The sequence below is a fragment of the Sus scrofa genome, chromosome 10 (assembly GCF_000003025.6).
Source record: "Sus scrofa isolate TJ Tabasco breed Duroc chromosome 10, Sscrofa11.1, whole genome shotgun sequence".
Taxonomy (NCBI): domain Eukaryota; kingdom Metazoa; phylum Chordata; class Mammalia; order Artiodactyla; family Suidae; genus Sus; species Sus scrofa.
The window spans coordinates 51,793,472-51,811,564 of record NC_010452.4 but is presented as its reverse complement, the minus strand read 5'-3'; the positions used below and the strand labels follow the sequence as shown (position 1 = coordinate 51,811,564).

The 18,093-nt window shown below is 41.4% G+C and overlaps 1 protein-coding gene across 3 annotated transcripts in view; it reads right to left on the bottom strand.

Annotated features, from left to right (window-relative positions):
* The window catches only part of C10H10orf67 (chromosome 10 C10orf67 homolog), a 128,971-nt gene that overhangs the window by 576 nt on the left and 110,302 nt on the right, over window positions 1-18,093 (bottom strand). For 2 of the 3 annotated variants that reach the window (XR_001299311.2, XR_001299314.2), the window contains exons 17-18: window positions 3,251-3,551; window positions 1-3,071 (exon numbers count right to left, since the gene is read on the bottom strand). The exon at window positions 1-3,071 is cut by the window's left edge and continues 576 nt beyond it. Coding sequence is in view for 1 of the 3 variants with exons in the window: in XM_013980259.2 (XP_013835713.1) it covers window positions 3,457-3,551 (95 nt within the window). In the remaining 2 variants the exon portion in view is untranslated. Of the gene's footprint in view, window positions 3,072-3,110; window positions 3,552-18,093 lie in introns of those variants that run through there. The other variant, XM_013980259.2, reaches the window with a different exon arrangement.

The window sequence follows — 18,093 nt, the reverse complement described above, 5'->3', positions numbered from 1 at the left end:
AGAGGCTAGCTGAGCCGTCCCCTCCCCAGCCTTGCTCTCGCATGCGGTGCTTTCATCCAGGGCTTGAATTGTGTTGTCAAAGTTTAGTAGACGAAAAAGGAGGGGCCATGAGAACTGGGGGGGGGTCTTGAAAAGTCTTGGAAATCGGTATTTTTGCAGGTGTAGAATGTGCCTAATAACCATGGCTAGTGCGTGCTCCCCAATGGCGAGGGTATGACAGGGACAGCTGGCTCAGTTTTCAGCGTGAAAACACCCCCTTGGTGGACCAAACACAACGACACTGACCTTTCTGCAGGGGGAACGGAGATGTGCCTTTGACTGAATTAGCCATAAAGACGTCTTGCTATGACTTTTGTTCCCCACGAAAGCAAAGAAATATTGCGTTTAATATGAGAAGTACTGGTCACAGCTTTTCTGTGCCCCTTAAGAAATATTACAGTGCTGATTTACTGGCCCTCTTCCATAGAGTTGGCCCCAAGGCTGGGGGGTGGCAGGGTGGGGACGGGGCAGCAGGGACAGAGGAGGTGGCGGCAGAGGGAGCGCGCTAAATTGCCTGTTGCCTGTTTCCAAAGTTCTCCCTCTGCAGCAGCAAATTTATCAATCTTTTCATCTGACAATACTTTGAAATATATCATTGTCATCCAGAGTTGTTTGATAGATTATCTACAGGCACACAGCCTTTTCCAAGGTCAAGTTGAAGATTCTTGTTTGCTGTTTAACTGGGTTGTTTAAAAACTCAGAACAATGCCTGCCTGTTAAGTTTTCACTTGTTCTCATGGGGCATTCCAAAGCAAGTTTTCCTATTGACCGGGTGTCGGGACAATTCATCCTCTAGAGCTTCTAAATTCAGCAACCAGGGCTTGGCAATGAAATCAACAGCAGAAGAAATGAGATTTAACTTAGCCCTTGCAGACACCAAGGAAATGAAGCCATCTTTCACATCTCCTCAAAGTGTGTACTAATTTTTCTCTGCATGTCGCAGGCTGGTTATAGCCACACACATCTATTCAACTTTCTGCCTTTATTCCAGTGGGAAACTGCAAATACACTCCCCTAAAGTAGAAGCGCAAAGAAACTGCGGCCACTCTTGTCTTTGTCAGCGCATAACCTGTTGCTCTAAGGACATTTTGTAATAAAGTCAGGCTCTAAATCATCATGTTTTATGGACATATTTTTTACGTTTTTAATGGAGACAGGCTTCACAGTTTCCACTATATCTGCGATGATTGATTTTTTTTAATTCAGCCAACTTTTATTTACCTTGCAAAAATGTTCTGGACCAATGTGATAAATTACAGATATGCAAATTTCTTTGAATGGTGTTGTAAGTGTGTCTAGCTGGAGCTGAATAACGCCTTGCAAGTCAGTCTGTGCGCGCTCAGGACCCCAGGGAGCTGATCAAAGCACCCATTCTCTTTCATCCCCGGTATTCTCCTCCAAACTATTTCGATACAATATGTTTCCATGATGCACTTAATGTGCTAGGGACATAGAACTCATTACAACCTAGCTAGTTCTGCCGACCTCTTTGTTCAGAGGCAGAAAGTCAAAGAAAAAAGGAAAAGCGCTGCCAGTTGCCAGCTTTCTGAAATGCTAAAGCATGCGTCATTTTTCACCAGGTCTCGTCTTGATATCCTCAAAAGACAAACTATGAAACCGGCCTCAGCCCTTTCTGGCATTAATTACACTGCTGTCCAGCCGATCTGTTTTTCCTATTATATGCATTTCTCAGCAGGGATTTTTTTTTTTTTTTGCAAGAGTAATGCAGCTGCAAGTTAAACTATGAATGCATTTTTATCACTATGAAAAAAATAAGTGAAAAGGCTGCAAAACATACAACTAAACTTTGTAAAGGCTTCTGGTTGACAAGATTTAGGGTGGGACTTGAGAGGTTTGTACAACTTCTGTAAAACCTGAAATTGACTGAGACTCTCAGGCATTTCCATGCGCTTTCTGGGAGACGCTCATTGTGCCATTTGAAATTCTTCTTGGGTAACCAGATAAACCTTTCAAAGTTTCTGTGAAAATTCTGAAATGAAACAGTCTGTTCTACACCCAACCAGGTGGCTGCTTCCAAGGAATTTCCGTCCAGGATAATAGCACAGAGAATATAAATTCTATTTCATTTCCTCCGTTTCTTGTAGGGTTGATTGGTTGGTGGAAATGGCTGGCAGCCAGTTCTGGGAAAGATTCCAGACCTGACTCCGATTAACCCTCTCTGGTGAAACTCTGCTGGAAACCAACTCACCAGCAATTGCCATTAATCTACTTACTAATTAAGCCAATTCATTTCTAAAGGAGAAAAATTCCTTTCTTTAGCCAAACTGATGGGAGGAAATTTGAAAGAAGCGCCAAACTGTGTAACTGTAATTCAGCCAAGGACTGCTAAAACAAGGTGTTGATATATAGCAGCAGATTTAAAACAAGTTTCTAGGGCAACACTCCTTTGGAGACGGTGGCATATAGTGCATAGTAGATGAAGCTCGAATAATGCTCCACCGCCATGCCACCCCATGTACTTGCGGTGAAAGTAACACGTCTCTCTCTCCAATTAAACCCACTGCCTTTTACGCACAAATAAATCGCCTCTCTCGCTTTCTTTTGTACCAGGGTAGATCAGCTTTATGTGACAGCTACCACAAATACATTTCTTGAGATTTCATCAATAGCCTTAGAAATCCGGACTCCAGTGCCTACCACCTTCAGAGTGAGCTACAGCCTGCGCCCGACTTGCAGTTAGGGGACCGGAAAGGACCGAGTCGACCTTTACGCACGGAAGAAAGCGACCGGGACTTGCAGGAACCGGCCCTGGACATTCCGTAAAGAACCGACACTTGGAAGAATCTTCATCTAGACACTCACCGGGAAGCAAAACTCCAAAGAGTTTCCATACTTACTAAAGAACTGTTATCGGCATTTAAGATACGTCTAGGAGCCCCGTGCCTATGGAAGAGTGGACCTGCTTAGAGGAAACGGAAACCCTCTTTGGGGGTTTTACGGCTCGCCTCTATGGGGATCAGCTGGCAGGCGAGGAGACAGCAGATCGGTTTGACTTCCTGGTATAGGGAGACCTGGTGGGTTAGAGAGGGAGTGACACAGGGTTAGTGCCTCAAACTTTTTAATCTTAACTGAATGTCGTCCCTTCCCGCCCTAAGGCGGTGGGCCACACCGCTAAGCCCGGGAGGGGCCTGGATGGTTTGGGCCGCCGGCCGCTCAGGGTCCGCGTGCCCCGCCCCCCCCTCCCGCTCACCGAGGGCCTGGGAAGGTGCAAAGAGGGCGCCCTTCGCCTTCTCAAGGGCGGTGCTCCAGTGAGCGCACGACATCTGGAGAGACGGAGCCGTTCATTTAGAAGCGCCTTGGAGACAGTATCCCTCACGAGGGAGGCAGGCCTCGCGCCAGGATGGGGAGGGCCCTCTTTCTGGGGTCCAGCTCCGCTCGGCCCAGTGTTGTGTGGCGCTACTCAGGAGGAGCATCCAGACCGTCCGCTGGGGTGTTCTGGGGCACGGATGGCTTCTCCAAAAGGTCTTCTTCCAGGGGTTCCGACAACCTCACTAAATGTATGGAAAGATGAAGAGAGAGGAAAATTTGTTTTACTTACTGTACATAAACCATTCCCCACTCCTCACCCATAGCTCTTTGCCTCGCTTTTAGGGGGTCCTCCTAGGCCTGACCCCAGCTGAGGTAGGCAGCCGGGAGCTAAGTCAGGAGATCGGATCCTCACTGGCCTTCAAGGCAGCGGGTACAGTCAAGTTCCAGCCCCCACCCCCCCATAGTTTTCCTCCAGCCCTTAGACTGGAGAGATGGTTTCAGGTGCCTGTTATCAAGGCCAGTAAATGACCTTCTTCTGAGAGTCACGAAAACAAGGCAGGGGTTGTCTTGTATTTGGATCCAAGGACCTAACTAAGGTTTACATTTCCATTTGTGTTTTCAGTCTGTCCTCCTATGAAATAGAAAGTTATGAATGAGAAGGAAAGAAAACCAACGTGGCTGGATTCTGAAGTTGGGAAATCGGGAGGTTTGGCCCTCCCCGCCCCCCACCCCAGGCTGGCTCTCTGCTCTGTAGGGAGGGACATTTACCTGGTGTGTAAATTGTGAGGAAAGCGTTGGGGGTCTGAGACAGGAAAGCCACAACATGGGGTGTGATGTTCCAGCTTTGAAGGGGAACAAAGGCCCTGAGCTAATCCCAGTGAAAGCCAGGAGCGTGGAGAAGGCAACAAAGACTTGCAGCCTGCGGTCACCGGTAGGTGTCAATGTGGACACTTACAGCCAGGGCAGTGGGAGAGAGGAACACAGAGCCAGGCTGTCATTCCAAGGCTTAACATGAACAAAGATAAAAACGTGACAAGCTCAGCTTTCAATGGTGGGGAGGTTCAAAGTGGAGTGCTAGGGAGTGTATCTGGGTCAAGTCTTTTCTGAAGCACGGCCCCTCTTTCTCAAGTTAAGTATCAGACAGGGAAGTTCTGAGGCCCTTTTCCCAGGGTAACTTTTCTTACTAAAGAAGAATTCTTCAAAACACAGTTTGATTCTACTCACTGCCTAAGGTGAAGAGATGGAGCTTTCCCAAGTGGCTCTATTAAGCCTTATGAACTTGAACAGCCTACCTTAACTTTTGGGATAAAGTTTATGTCCTCTTGTATGCATTTAATGAAAAGAAATAATATTTCCTCTTATGAGACTGTGCATACATGTAGATGAATCTATGGGTAACATAATTTAGAAAGTATCCGTCCAACAAAGAAGTCTCAGTAGGAAACAATTGAAGAATTAATGGAGACCTGGTAGAATTAAATATGCCTGTGGCTTCAGATTCCCTGTTAGAAATCAGCAGACAAGGCATTTACCAGCAAATGAATCTCCTTCAGAATCTGGGAAAGATAACTGGGAATCCTCTGCTGATGCAACTGATTAGCAAAGACCATCTTAGAGAATAAGCAGAAAGGATAACAAGTTACGTTTACCCTAAGAATGCAGCCACATTGTGTCCCTTAAATTCTGCTACTAGAACCAAATGCAAGTTTAAAAAATTATCACACAATAACTCTGATTTTCTTTAGTTTAAGTAAGTCTCCTAAATAATAATAAAAAAAAAAAGGATGTAAATATCCTTCAAAGACTAATGACATTTCACAGGTAATGCAATTTGGAAAGAAACACTTCCATGTTTTCTTTTCCAACAATGTGCATTTTTGTAAACTGCTATAAATTGCAATTCAAAAGCACTGATCTCGCCATCCCCAATCATTTTTTATACTGATCAAATGAATGCAGATACTCCCATTTGGGAGGGGCAACATGACATTTCACTTGGCAGTTCTAAACAGGTCACAGACCTTTCACAGACCCTAAGGCAGTGGGAGGGAGCTCTTTACTAAACCGTGTAACCAAATCAAACCAATGGTTACCCCTTTTCAAAACCATTGGAATGGTTTGCACAATGCTATTCACATAGCAGCACAGAAACTGAAAGGATGGTCATCCATTGGAAATTTCTTTCCTTTTGTTTACACTTGCAGAGCTCAAAAAGTAATACTTGGAGAAAAGCAATCACATTTGCTATGATAAAAGTCATAAACACTTAACATGCATTTTGGTTGGCCTGACCCAGCATAGCTGTGGCCATCCATTGGTATGTATATATATGCACATGTATGTATGTATATGCATGTATATTTATTGGTGAAGTTGCTTTGTTTGAAACCTTAGGCACAAAGACACAACATGGCTGCCCTCAAGATGACCTATTGCTTTCAAGTTGCTTGAACACATCAGAATTTCCATTGTTAAGGTTGATTAATTGAAACTGATAAGTTACCATGAATAAAGATTGTTTTTCTGTTTAATGTGGTGGGCCTGATTTGGTAAATGCCTCATTCATGTAGCTTTGCAGTGCAGCATATGGGCCAGAGTCATTCAGTATCACAAACATATACAATTTATTATGCTTGTATGGGCACTACCAAAAGGACTTTCTAGTTTAATAACAAAGTTTCAATGAAAAATTCCATTTAAAGAGTCACTAGGAACATGAGGTGTGATTTTGTAATTTATTCTTAGAGTTACCCTCTCTGAGTTTCTGTGAGTAGTTTAAAAGGCATCATATTTAAATACAGTTTTTTTTTTTAAAGATGCCTACATCCAAATTATACCTTGGCATTAGTCATTGGAAATACAGCAGAATTGATCTTAAATGTTAGCAGACATACGAGGCAAGCGAAAGCACTTTTTCATCTGATGCCACCTTGTGTGTTCTGCTCCTGATAAAGTTACATAAATGCTGCACCAAGATATCAGCAATGATAGCTTGCACTGCCCAGTTTACAAAAAAAATGCAAAGGATGTTGGTGAATAACATGTTAACTTCCGAACATCTTTTATTCCCCCCTTAATAAAGGAAATCAGAAGACACTATTTAAAAATCATCTAGGGATGATCATATGAAAATACAGTGGATTTACTAATTTTCCACAATTTTATTACTGTTAGCTTCCTTTACTTATAAGCTGATGTCACTTTGTAAAGAGTTAACCACATTAAAAACTCTCATGCATATTTACTGGTAAAGGTAGGTAGAAAACATTTTTTTCTAACGATGTGGCATGTAAATGTTTTTCCCCCTTTTTCTTTTCGGCTGCTGCTCATGGCATCATGAGAAGAACAATAACCACCAAGAAAAAAGTATAGGAGAGACTTGCTAATGAACTAAAGAAACAACTGTATCAAACCATCAAAGAGAGAGTTACCATATTCAGCCTTTAATGGCTTATCAAATAAATTCTCTGGTCATTCATGTCCATGAAACAGTTCAAGTTCACCCAACATTTCTCAATTAAATTAGATGGGTAATCTCAGTTCAACTCTTCTGGAGAGTAATAAACCACATTGGTCACAGCTGACCACAGCTAGTATGTGAATCGCAAAGGACTAGGTGTCCACTGGAAAGCTAATCAGTGCACCATCACTTGTAAAATTCCCTCTTGCATTTTGAAGTGATAATCTGTATCTAATTTTTAAAGAAAAATTTACTCCCCTTTCACTCTTCTGAGGCCAATTTCTTTTCTGGACCTGAATGGAGATCATTGGTGAGACAGTACCAAACAGCTTTGGTATGTGTATAAAAAAAACCCACCCCTTTGTAGAACATAACAAATTATGCAATGTTCACAGATGCGCTTCACATTGTGCCTTTTGTGAGAAAATGAAGGCCCAACTCAATTCCCCCACCCCCTGCTTTATGAAAGCCTGGGCTCCCCATGCAATCTGTCCTAAGCCTAAAAAATCATTACACCTAATATGGAGGCTTCAGCTACTTATTTCAAAAGGGATTTTCATTTGGACTTTTGGTCTTTGTAATCTGCACGAGTATGAATTTGAAGGTGTGGGCATATTTGTTCCTATAAACAAGCAAGGAGGATTAAAATTTTCACTGCTCCTCTGGCCCACATTTGATGTTAGGATATTTAGTGGAAATGCTCTTTTCATACAATCTCATGCTTGAATTTATAGGCTACCAAAGAAAATGCAGTAATTTTTCAATCACAATTTTAAAAATTGACACCCTGAAAATTTCAAAATCATGTTTTTAATATGTTGGCTTTTTTACCATCTTCATAGGGGAAGAGGCTACCAGTGATAATCCTGATGGTCACAGGGAAGCAAATTCTGCAGACACGGTGACAAATGCAGAGAGGCGTTCTCAGGTTCGCCCTGCTGCGTGGGACCTATGTCGTGAATCCTGGTATTACTTTTATTGAATGTGCTAGTCTTTGAGTGTCAGCCTTCAAATGCAAATTCCAAGCACTGAGAAGATTTTCTGCATCCCGAGTACCTGACCTAAGGCTTTGTTTATGGTAGGTGGTCCTAGTTCCCATGTGATCCTGCAGTCCCACTCCTGGGCATGTACCCAGAAAAGATAAAAACTCTAATTCAAAAAGATAGATGCACCCCAATTTTCACTGCAGCACTATTCACAACAGCCAAGACACAGAAGCAACCTAGGTGTCTACTGACAGATGAATGGATAAAGAAGATGTGGTTCATATATACAATGGAACATTACTCAGCCACTGGAAAACAAGGTCTAAAATGGCAATAAATACATATTTATCAATAATTACTTTACATGTCAGTAGACTGAATGCTCCAATCAAAAGACATGGAGTGGCAGATTGCATAAAAAACAAGAGCCTACAATATGCTGTCTACAGAAGACTCACTCTAGAGGAAAGGACACATATAACTTGAAAGTGAGGGGATGGGAAAAGATATTTCATGCCAATGGAAAAGACAGGAAAGCAGGAGTTTCAATACTTATATCAGAAAAAATAGACTTTCATAAAACAAAGGCCATAAATAAAGACAAGGAAGGACACTAATGATAAAAGGATCCATTCAAGAAGAAGATATTATAATTGTCAATATATGTGCCCCTAATATAGGAGCACCCAGATACATACAACAAATACTAACAAACATAAAAGGCAAAACTGATATGAATATAATAATAGTAGGAGACCTTAACACCCCACTCACATCAATGGACAGCTCTTCTAGATAGAAAATCAATAAGGCAACAGAGATCCTAAATGACACAATAGAAAAGTTAGACTTCTTTGACATTTTCAGGACATTACACCCCCAAAAATCAGAATATACATTCTTTTCAAGTGCATATGGAACATTCTCAAGGATTGACCACATAGTGGGGCACAAAACTACCTTCAACAATTTAAGAGAAGAGAAATTATTTCAAGTGTCCTCTCTGACCACAATGGCATAAAACTAGAAATCGACCACAGGAAAAGAAATGAGAAAAAAACTGAATACGTGGAGACTAAACAACATGCTATTAAAACCAATGGGTCAATGAGGAAATCAAAAAGGAAATTAAAAAAATTCCTTGAGACAAATGATAATGAAAATCTATGGGCTGCCGCAAAAGCAGTGCTTAGAGGGAAGTTCATAGTGATACAGGTCTTCCTCAAAAAAGAATAAAAATTTCAAATCAATCACTCGAAAAATCAGAAAAAAAAAAGAACAAAATCTAAAGTCAGCAGAAGGAAAGAAATCATAGAGATCAGAGAAGAAATGAATAAAATAGAGCTTCAAAAAACACTAGAAAAAATCAATAAAACCAAGAGCCAGTTCTTTGAGACGGTAAATAAAATTGACAAACCTCTGGCCAGACTCACCAAGGAGAAAAAGAACCCAAATAAACAAAATAAGAAATGAAAAAGGAGACCTCTCTATGGATAGTGCAGAAATACAAAAAACTGTAAGAGAATACTATGAACAATTATATTTGACAACAAATTTGACAACTTAGAAGAAATGGACAGCCCACCAAAAATGAATCAAGAAGAAATAGGTCAACTGACCAGACCAATCACTATAAATGAAATCGAATATGTAGTAAAAACACTCCCTACAAACAAAGTCCAGGACCAGATGGCTTCACAGGCAAATTCTACCAAACATACAAAGAGGAACTTATACCCATCCTTCTTAAACTTTTGCAAAAGGCTGAGAAGAAGGAATACTCCCAAAAACATTCTATGAAGTCACCATCACCCTAATACCAAAACCAGACAAAGAGACTACCAAAAAAGAAAATTATATTCATTTATCTGATGAATATAGATGCAAAAATTCTCAACAAATTTTAACCAACTAAATCCAACAACATATAAAAGAGATCATACACCACGACCAAGTAAAAATTGCCATACTACCCAGGTTCACAGGATGGTTCAACATATGCAAATCAATCAACATCATATACCACATTAAAAAAGAAAAGTAAAAAACCACATGATCATCTCAATAGATGCAGAAAAAGCATTTGACAAAGTCCAACATCCATTCATGATAAAACCTCTTACCAAAGTGGATATAGAGGGAACATGCCTTAACATAATAAAAGCCATTTATGAAAAACCCACAGCAAATATAATACTCAATGGAGAAAAGCTGAAAGCCTTCATGCTAAAATCTGGTGCAAGACAAGGATGTCCACTCTCACCACTTTTATTCAACATAGTATTGGAAGTTCTAGCCACAGCAATCAGACAAACAAGAGAAATAAAAGGTATCCAAATTGCAAGAGAAGAGGTAAAATTGTTACTATATGCAGAAGACATGATACTATATATAGAAAACCCCAAGGACTCCACAAAAAACTACTTGAAATGATCAACAAATTCAGCAAAGTAGCAGGATACAAGATTAACATTCAGAAATTGGTTGCATTTCTGTATACTAACAATGAAATAGTAGCAAATGAATATAAAAATACAATGCCTTTTAAAATCACACCCCAAAAAACTAAATACGTAGGAATAAACCTGACCAAGGAGATGAAAGACTTATATGCTAAGAACTATAAAATATTAATCAAGGAAATTAAAGAGGATTCAAAGAAATGGAGTTCCCATCGTGGCACAGCAGAAAGGAAACTGACTAGGAACCATGAGGTTACGGGTTCAATCCCTGGCCTTGCTCAGTATGTTAAGGACCCAGCGTTGCCATGAGCTGTGGTATAGGTTGCAGACGTGGCTTGGATCTGGTGTTGCTGTGGCTGTGGCATAGGCCGGCAGCTGTAGCTCTATTAGACCCCTAGCCTGGGAACCTCCATATGTCTTGGGTGAGGCCCTAAAAAGACAAAAAAAAAGACAAACAAACAAATGAACAAAACAAAGATATGGAAAAATATTCCATGCTCCTGGGTTGGAAGAATTGACATTGTAAAAATTGCCATACTATCCAAAGCAATCTACAGATTCAATGCAATCCCTATCAAATTACCCATGACATTTCTCACAGAACTAGAACAAATCAAAAATTTATATGGAACTATAAAAGATCCAGAATTGCCGACACAATCCTGAGGAACAAAAACCAAGCAGGAGGCATAAATCTCCCAGACTTCAGACAATATTACAAAGCTATGTTAATCAAGACAGTGTGGTCCTGCTACAAAAACAGACATACAGACCAATGGGACAGAATAGAGAACCCAGAAATAAATCCAGACACCTATGGTCAATTAATCTTCAACAGAGGAGGCAAGAATAAAAAATGGGAAAAAGACAGTCTTTTCAGCAAATGGTTCAGCCACATGTAAATCAATGAAACTGGAACACACCCTCACACCATGCACAAAAATAAACACAAAATGACTTAAATACTTAAACATAAGACAAGACACCATCAAAGTCCTGGAAGAGAACATAGACAAAACATTCTCTGACATCAACCTCACACATGTTTTCTCAGGTCAGTCTCCCAAGGCAACAGACATAAAAGCAAAAATAAACCAATCAAACTGACAAGCTTTTGCACAGCAAAGGAGACCATAAAAATAACAAAAACCAAAAAGACAACTTACAGAATGGGAGAAAATAGTTTCTAACAATGCAACTGTCAAGGGCTTAATCTCTCAAATATACAAACAACTTATACAACTCAAAAGCAAAAAAGCCAACAACCCAACTGAAAAATGGGCAGAAGACCCGAACAGACATTTCTCCAAAGAAGATATACAGATGGCCAACAGGCAAGTGAAAAAATGCTCAACATCACTAATTACTATAGAAATGCAAATCAAAACTACTATGAGATACCACCTCACATCAGTCAGAATGGCTATCATGAACAAGTCAACAAATAACAAATGTTGGAGAGGGTGTGGAGAAAAAGGTACCCTCCTATACTGTTGGTGGGAATGTAAATTTGTACAACCACTATAGAAAACAGTATTGAGGTACCTCCGAAAATCAAATGTGAACTACCATATGACCCAGCAATCCCACTCTTGGGCATATATCTGGACACAATTTTCCTTCAAAAAAGACACATGCACCCACATGTTCACTGCAGCACTATTCACAATGGCCAAGACACAGGAACAACTTAAATATCCATTGACAGATGAATGGATTAAGAAGATGTGGTACATATACACAATGGAATACTACTCAGCCATAAAAAAGGGCAAACTAATGCCATTGGCAGCAACATGGATGGAACTAGAGACTCTCATACTAAGTGAAGTAAGTCAGAAAAAGAAAGACAAATACCATATGATATCACTTATATCTGGAACCTAATATATGGCATGAATGAACCTTTCCACAGAAAAGAAACTCATGGACTTGGAGAAAAGTCTTGTGGTTGCCAAGGGGGAGGGGGAGGGAGTGGGATAGATTGGGAGTATGGTGCTAATAGATGCAAACTATTGCATTTGGAGTGGATAAGCAATGAGATCCTGCTGTACAGCACTGGGAATAATATCTAGTCACTCTTGTGATAGAACATGATGGAGGATAATGTGAGAAAAAGAATACATATGTATGTATGACTGGGTCACTTTGTGGTACAGCATGTGGACAGAACACTGTACATCAAGGATAATAAAAATCTTATTAAAAAAGGGATATTACTGAACCATAAAAAGAATGAAATAATGCCATTTACAGCAACATGAATGGACCTAGAGATTATCATACTTAAATAAGCCAGACAGAGAAAGACAAATACCATATGACATCACTTATATGTGGAATCTAAAATACAACAAAAATGAACTTATTCACAAAACAAAACAGACTCTCAGAAATAGAAAACAAACTTATGGTTACCAAAGGGGAAAGGTGGGGTGGGAAGAGGGATAAATTAGGAGTTTGGGATAAGCTTATACATATAAAATAGATAAATGACAAGAACCTACCGTGTAGCACAGGGAACTATATTCAATATCCTATAATAAACCATAATGGAAAAGAATATGATAAAGAACATCTTACAACTGAGTAACTTTGCTGTACACCAGAAACTGATGGAACTTTATAAATCAACTATACTTCAATTTTAAAAAAACATAGTAGGTGCTCATAGAATCTGTGGAATGAATGAACAAAAAGAAGGTGAAACCTAGGAGGTTAAGTAGTGTGCCTCCCTTGGTATCCACGGCCTTTCAGTTGCCTCCCACACTGAGCGGTCTTGGTCATGAGACTTGCTCCAACTAATGGTTCTGGAGTAAACATGGGGCCAGCAGACTTCAACAGTCCTCCTGCATTGGAGTTTGCCCTTTTTTGCTGCTCTTGAGAACCCTGGCACCGTCATGAAAGCAAGGCTGGGTTGGCCTGATCAATGATGAGAAAAGTAAGTATAGTTGCCCTGTGACCCCAGCAGCCAGCCAGCCTGAGGCCACTGACGGCCAGCTAGTCACAGAAAGTAAGGAGGCAGATGATCTACCACCTACGTGCAGGCATGTATGAAGGGCCAGGGGCATGAAATAGCATGGAATATTGGGGAGCAGCAAGTGGTTTGTTATGATTAGATTAGAGAGCTCATGTAGAGGAGAAGCAGGGATTATGCATGGTCTTATATGCAAAACTGAAGAATTTAGTTTTATTCTGAAAGTATAGACATTTACTAAAGGATTAAGCAGAGGAATAACAAAGTGAATAAAGATGAATCAAAGAATGAAATCCTTAGTGACTCCAACACTTAATACCCAGAGCAGGGACACAATTGAGTAACCGGAAGAGACTAAGAAGGATGCTCTGAGAAGCAGGACAACTAGAAAAGGTCAGTGTCTTGGAGTCAAGAGGAGAGCATTTCAAACATCAAGGGAGGCTCGTTAGTAACAAAAATGCAAGGGGTGTGGCCCAGGAGAGGAGATATACTGGAGAAAGTGGAAACTGTACTTCACATTTGATGGATTCTGGTGACCTAAGGAGGAGCAGTGTTGGGGAGATTTAGAGCCAGGAGGCAAATGGAGTAACCTGGGGCTGGAGGAGGATAGAGAGCAGGCTCTGATTTCTCTCTGGAGGACTGACATTAAAGGTAAGGAGGGCACTCTCTTAAAGAGGAGGGGAAGGGACGAGTCAGAAAAGGAGGCATCGACGTGATTATAGGAAGAGAGCTTTGGGGCACGGGATTCTTTAGTCCAAGAACAAATAGGGACATTGTCACGTTGTAGTCCAAGTTCACACAATTATGAGTCTGAGTGACTTGAACTTCAGACTCAGTTTGTTTTTTTTTTTGTTTTTTTTTGTTTTTTTTGCTATTTCTTTGGGCCGCTTCTGCGGCGTATGGAGGTTCCCAGGCTAGGGGTTGAATCGGAGCTGTAGCCGCCGGCCTACGCCAGAGCCACAGCAACGCAGGATCCGAGCCGCGTCTGCAACCTACACCACAGCTCACGGCAATGCCGGATCGTTAACCCACTGAGCAAGGGCAGGGACCGAACCCGCAACCTCATGGTTCCTAGTTGGATTCGTTAACCACTGCGCCACGACGGGAACTCCCAGACTCAGTTTTTTTGATTTGTTTTGTTTTTTGTTTTTAAAGGCCGCATGTGTGGCACATGGAAGTTCCCAGGCTAGGGGTCACACTGGAGCTGCAGCTGCTGGCCTACATCACAGCCACAGCAACGCTAGATCTGAGCCAGGTCTGCGACGTACACCACAGCTCACAGCAACGCCAGCCAGATCCTTAATCCACTGAGCAAGGCCAGGGGTCAAACTTGCATCTTCATGGATACTAGTCAGGTTCATTTCCCCTGAGCCATGATGGGAACTTCCCAGACTCAGTCTTATTAAACATTTATGGATTACTTACTGAATGCCAAGGAAGCAGGCACACTTATACACACGAGACTTAACACATCTGTCTCCTTAGTACTACAACATATTTTGAGGTTGGAGGAAGTAGCTTGGGGAGAGGTCTCTGTTACATGGGAAGTCAAGGGCAGAACTCCTTACCCTAAGATGGAACACCAACTGGAAACACAAGTTCCCTGAACTCACTGGGAACAGTGGCAGCCTATATATACTACTGAAGGTGGATGTCATGGAAGTTATCAAATTGCCATCCTATCTTTAGCTTCTTAGAGCTGCCATAACAAAGTAACATAAACCAGACAGCTTAGAACAACACGTTTTGATTCTTTCACGGCTTGTGGAGGCTGGAAGTCTGAAATCGAGGGACCATGTTTGCTCTCAGACTCTGGGTGGAATCCTCTGTTGCCTCTTCCTAACTGCTGATGGTGGATGCGGATCCTTGCAGCTGCATCTCTCCAATTCCTGTCTTGTCATCACATGGCATTCTCCGTGTGTTCCAATTTCCCCCTTCTTATAAGGATACCAGTCATATTGGGTTAGGGCCCACCCTAATGACCTGATCTTACCTTGATTACAATGTCAAAGACCCTATAAGGTCCCATTCACAGGAACTGGGGCTAGGGTTTCAATGCATCTTTTGGGAGAGAGGGGACATAAATTAACCCATAATATATCCTTTTCCAGAAAACGTAACTTATTATCTATTTTACACACAGGACAGCAGGGGAAAGGACTTTTACTAAGAGCTCCCACTGTGTGCAGGGAGTTAAGAATCTGATGTTGCCACAGCTGTGGTGTAGGTTGCAGCTGTGGCTCAGATTTAAGCCCTAAGCCTGGGAACTTCCACATGCTGTGGGTGCAATCAAAAAACTAGATATTGGTAGATATTTAATGCATGCCTTTGATGCAGAGGATAACAAGAAATGTGGCCAGTGTTTACAAAGGTGAAGTGTTCTTGGAACGGATTATATACATAAGGTAAAACTGAAATCAAATGAAGGGTCTTTGGTCCAGAAACATGAAGAAAACTGGTTTGAACACATAGGAATTTTTTGATGGGGGAGAGAAGGAAGTACAAAGTAGCAAGTTTGTGATTCAGCACAGTGGATGGGCATGATAAATACAAGCAAAAAAGAAAAAAAAAAAACGAATGGCACACTGGGCAGAACAAGATAAACATTTCTCAGGTAAAGAAATGTAAAGCAGTGAACAAGGCTGTTCATGAACGTGGCTGCGCGGGGGGGCAACACAAGCTAGTGTCGCCTCCAAAAGATACTGGTGTCCTAACTGCCAATGCTTGTGAACGTGACCTTATCTGGAAATAGGGTCTTTGCAGATATTGAGCTAAGAGGAGGTCATTAAGGTGGACCCTAATTCAACATGTCTTTGTCCTCAGAAAAAAGGGGAAATTTGGACGCAGATACACTCACACCCAGTGAAGACAACGTGAGGACATGGGGAGATCATTGTCTAAAGCAAAGGAAGACCTGAGGCTCCAGAAGTTCAGGGCAACCTGAGACAGGTGCCCTGACAGACATCAGAAGGAACCCACGCTGCTGACGCCAGGACTTCAAACTTCCAGCCTCCACAGATGTGAGACGGTAAATCTCTGTAGTTTGGCCAACTGGGCTGCTGTGCTTTGTTAGGGCAGCCCTAGGAAGCTCATACACAGGCTGAAACCACGGGCCTGTTTAATTCCAGCTGCAGAAATTAATAGTGACAGCCAAGGATAAAGCTCCTTTTGGTAACAGAGGCTAAGCATGCTCCATGGTGGGTGAAAGAACAAATCACTCCTCAAAAGACAGAAGCACGAATGAAAGGAAACTGGGAGGGGAAAACGTAGTTTCTAACCTGGGGCTACGGCTTTTAAGAAAGCTTTGGACTTGGGAGGCTTGAAGGCAAAACTTAGAGGAACTGAGCCAAGCCACCTGCTGGCTTAGGGGCTGCCAGGCCCTAACATCACAGCAGAACAGGCACCCCAAACTTGTAAGAATGCGCTGTAGACTGTGGGTGAGAGTGGCAAAAGTGGGTGTAATCACAGAACTGTACTCAGGAAAACAGTGCATTTGTGTGGAGAGAGAGAGAGAAGGAACATGAATGACAGAGGGAAACCTGATCCTGTAAACTAAAGTTCCAAAATAAGGATGGTAGGAAAGACAACAGCAAGGTAAGCTATCAGGACACGAATCCAGTCCAGATAAACCTAACTTGGTGAAAGAATTTGACAAAGTTCTAAAAATGTGTGTGTTTAGTATACCCCAAAATAATTGCCAGTGTCCACTAAAAAAATAAATTATGATACAAAACAGGCCAGAATAAAATAAGAACTGATGGCTCTGAAAATGAATCAATTTAAAGTCTTGGGAAATAAAAAAGACACTAAAAGAAAATGAAAACATGGGATAGGAGTTCCTGTCGTGGCTCAGTGGAAATGAATCTGACTAGTATCCATGAGAATGCAGGTTCAATCCCTGGCCTTGCTCAGTGAGTTAAGGATCCTGCGTTGCTGTGAGCTGTGGTGTAGTCACAGATGTGGCTTGGACTTGGCATTGCTGTGGTGTAGGCCAGCAGCTACAGCTCCGATTTGACACCTAGCCTGGGAACCTCCATATGCTGCAGGTGTGGCCCTAAAAAATAAAAAAAGGGATAAATTGGGCATGGCTGAAGAGAGAGGATTAGCAAAATGGCAAAGGTAACACTGAGAAATTCATCCATATGCACAACAGAGAAATAAACATAAAAATTAAAACATTTAGATCAGGAGTTTCCATTGTGGCTCAGTGGTAATGAACCGGAGAAGAAAAAAAAAATAGGATGAGACAAATCTTTTAAGCTATGGATGATGTGATTGTCTAAATAGAAATGATGAGACTTTTCAGATAAACTGACTCAATAGCATTCAGCAAGTTTGTTGGAACCAAGATGAAAATACAAAACCCAATACTCAACAGTAATAAACATTTAAAATATGTCATAAGTAAAAAACATTCCATTTACAATAGTAACAAAAACTATAAGATGGTTATATCTATGAGTTACTTAAGAACAAATCTAATAAAAGATGTGTAAAAACCTTTACCACAATATTATAAAACACTGTTAAAGAAGTTATACAGGAATCTCCAAATCAATGGAAAGTTACAACATTTTCATATGAGGACTCAATGTCATAAAAACATTAATTCTTGGAGTTCCCATTGTGGCTCAGTGGTTAATGAATCCAACTAGGAACATGAGGCTGAGGGTTTGATCCCTGGCCTTGTTCAGTGGGTTAAGTATCCAGCGTTGCTGTGGGCTGTGGTGTAGGTCACAGACGTGGCTCCGAACCCGCATTGCTGTGGCTCTGGCATAGGCCAGCAGCTGTAGCTCTGATTAGACCCCTAGCCTGGGAATCTCCATATGCTGTGGGTGCAGCCCTAGAAAAGACAAAAAAAAAAAAAAAAGTTAATTCTTTCCAGATCAGTGTTTTTTT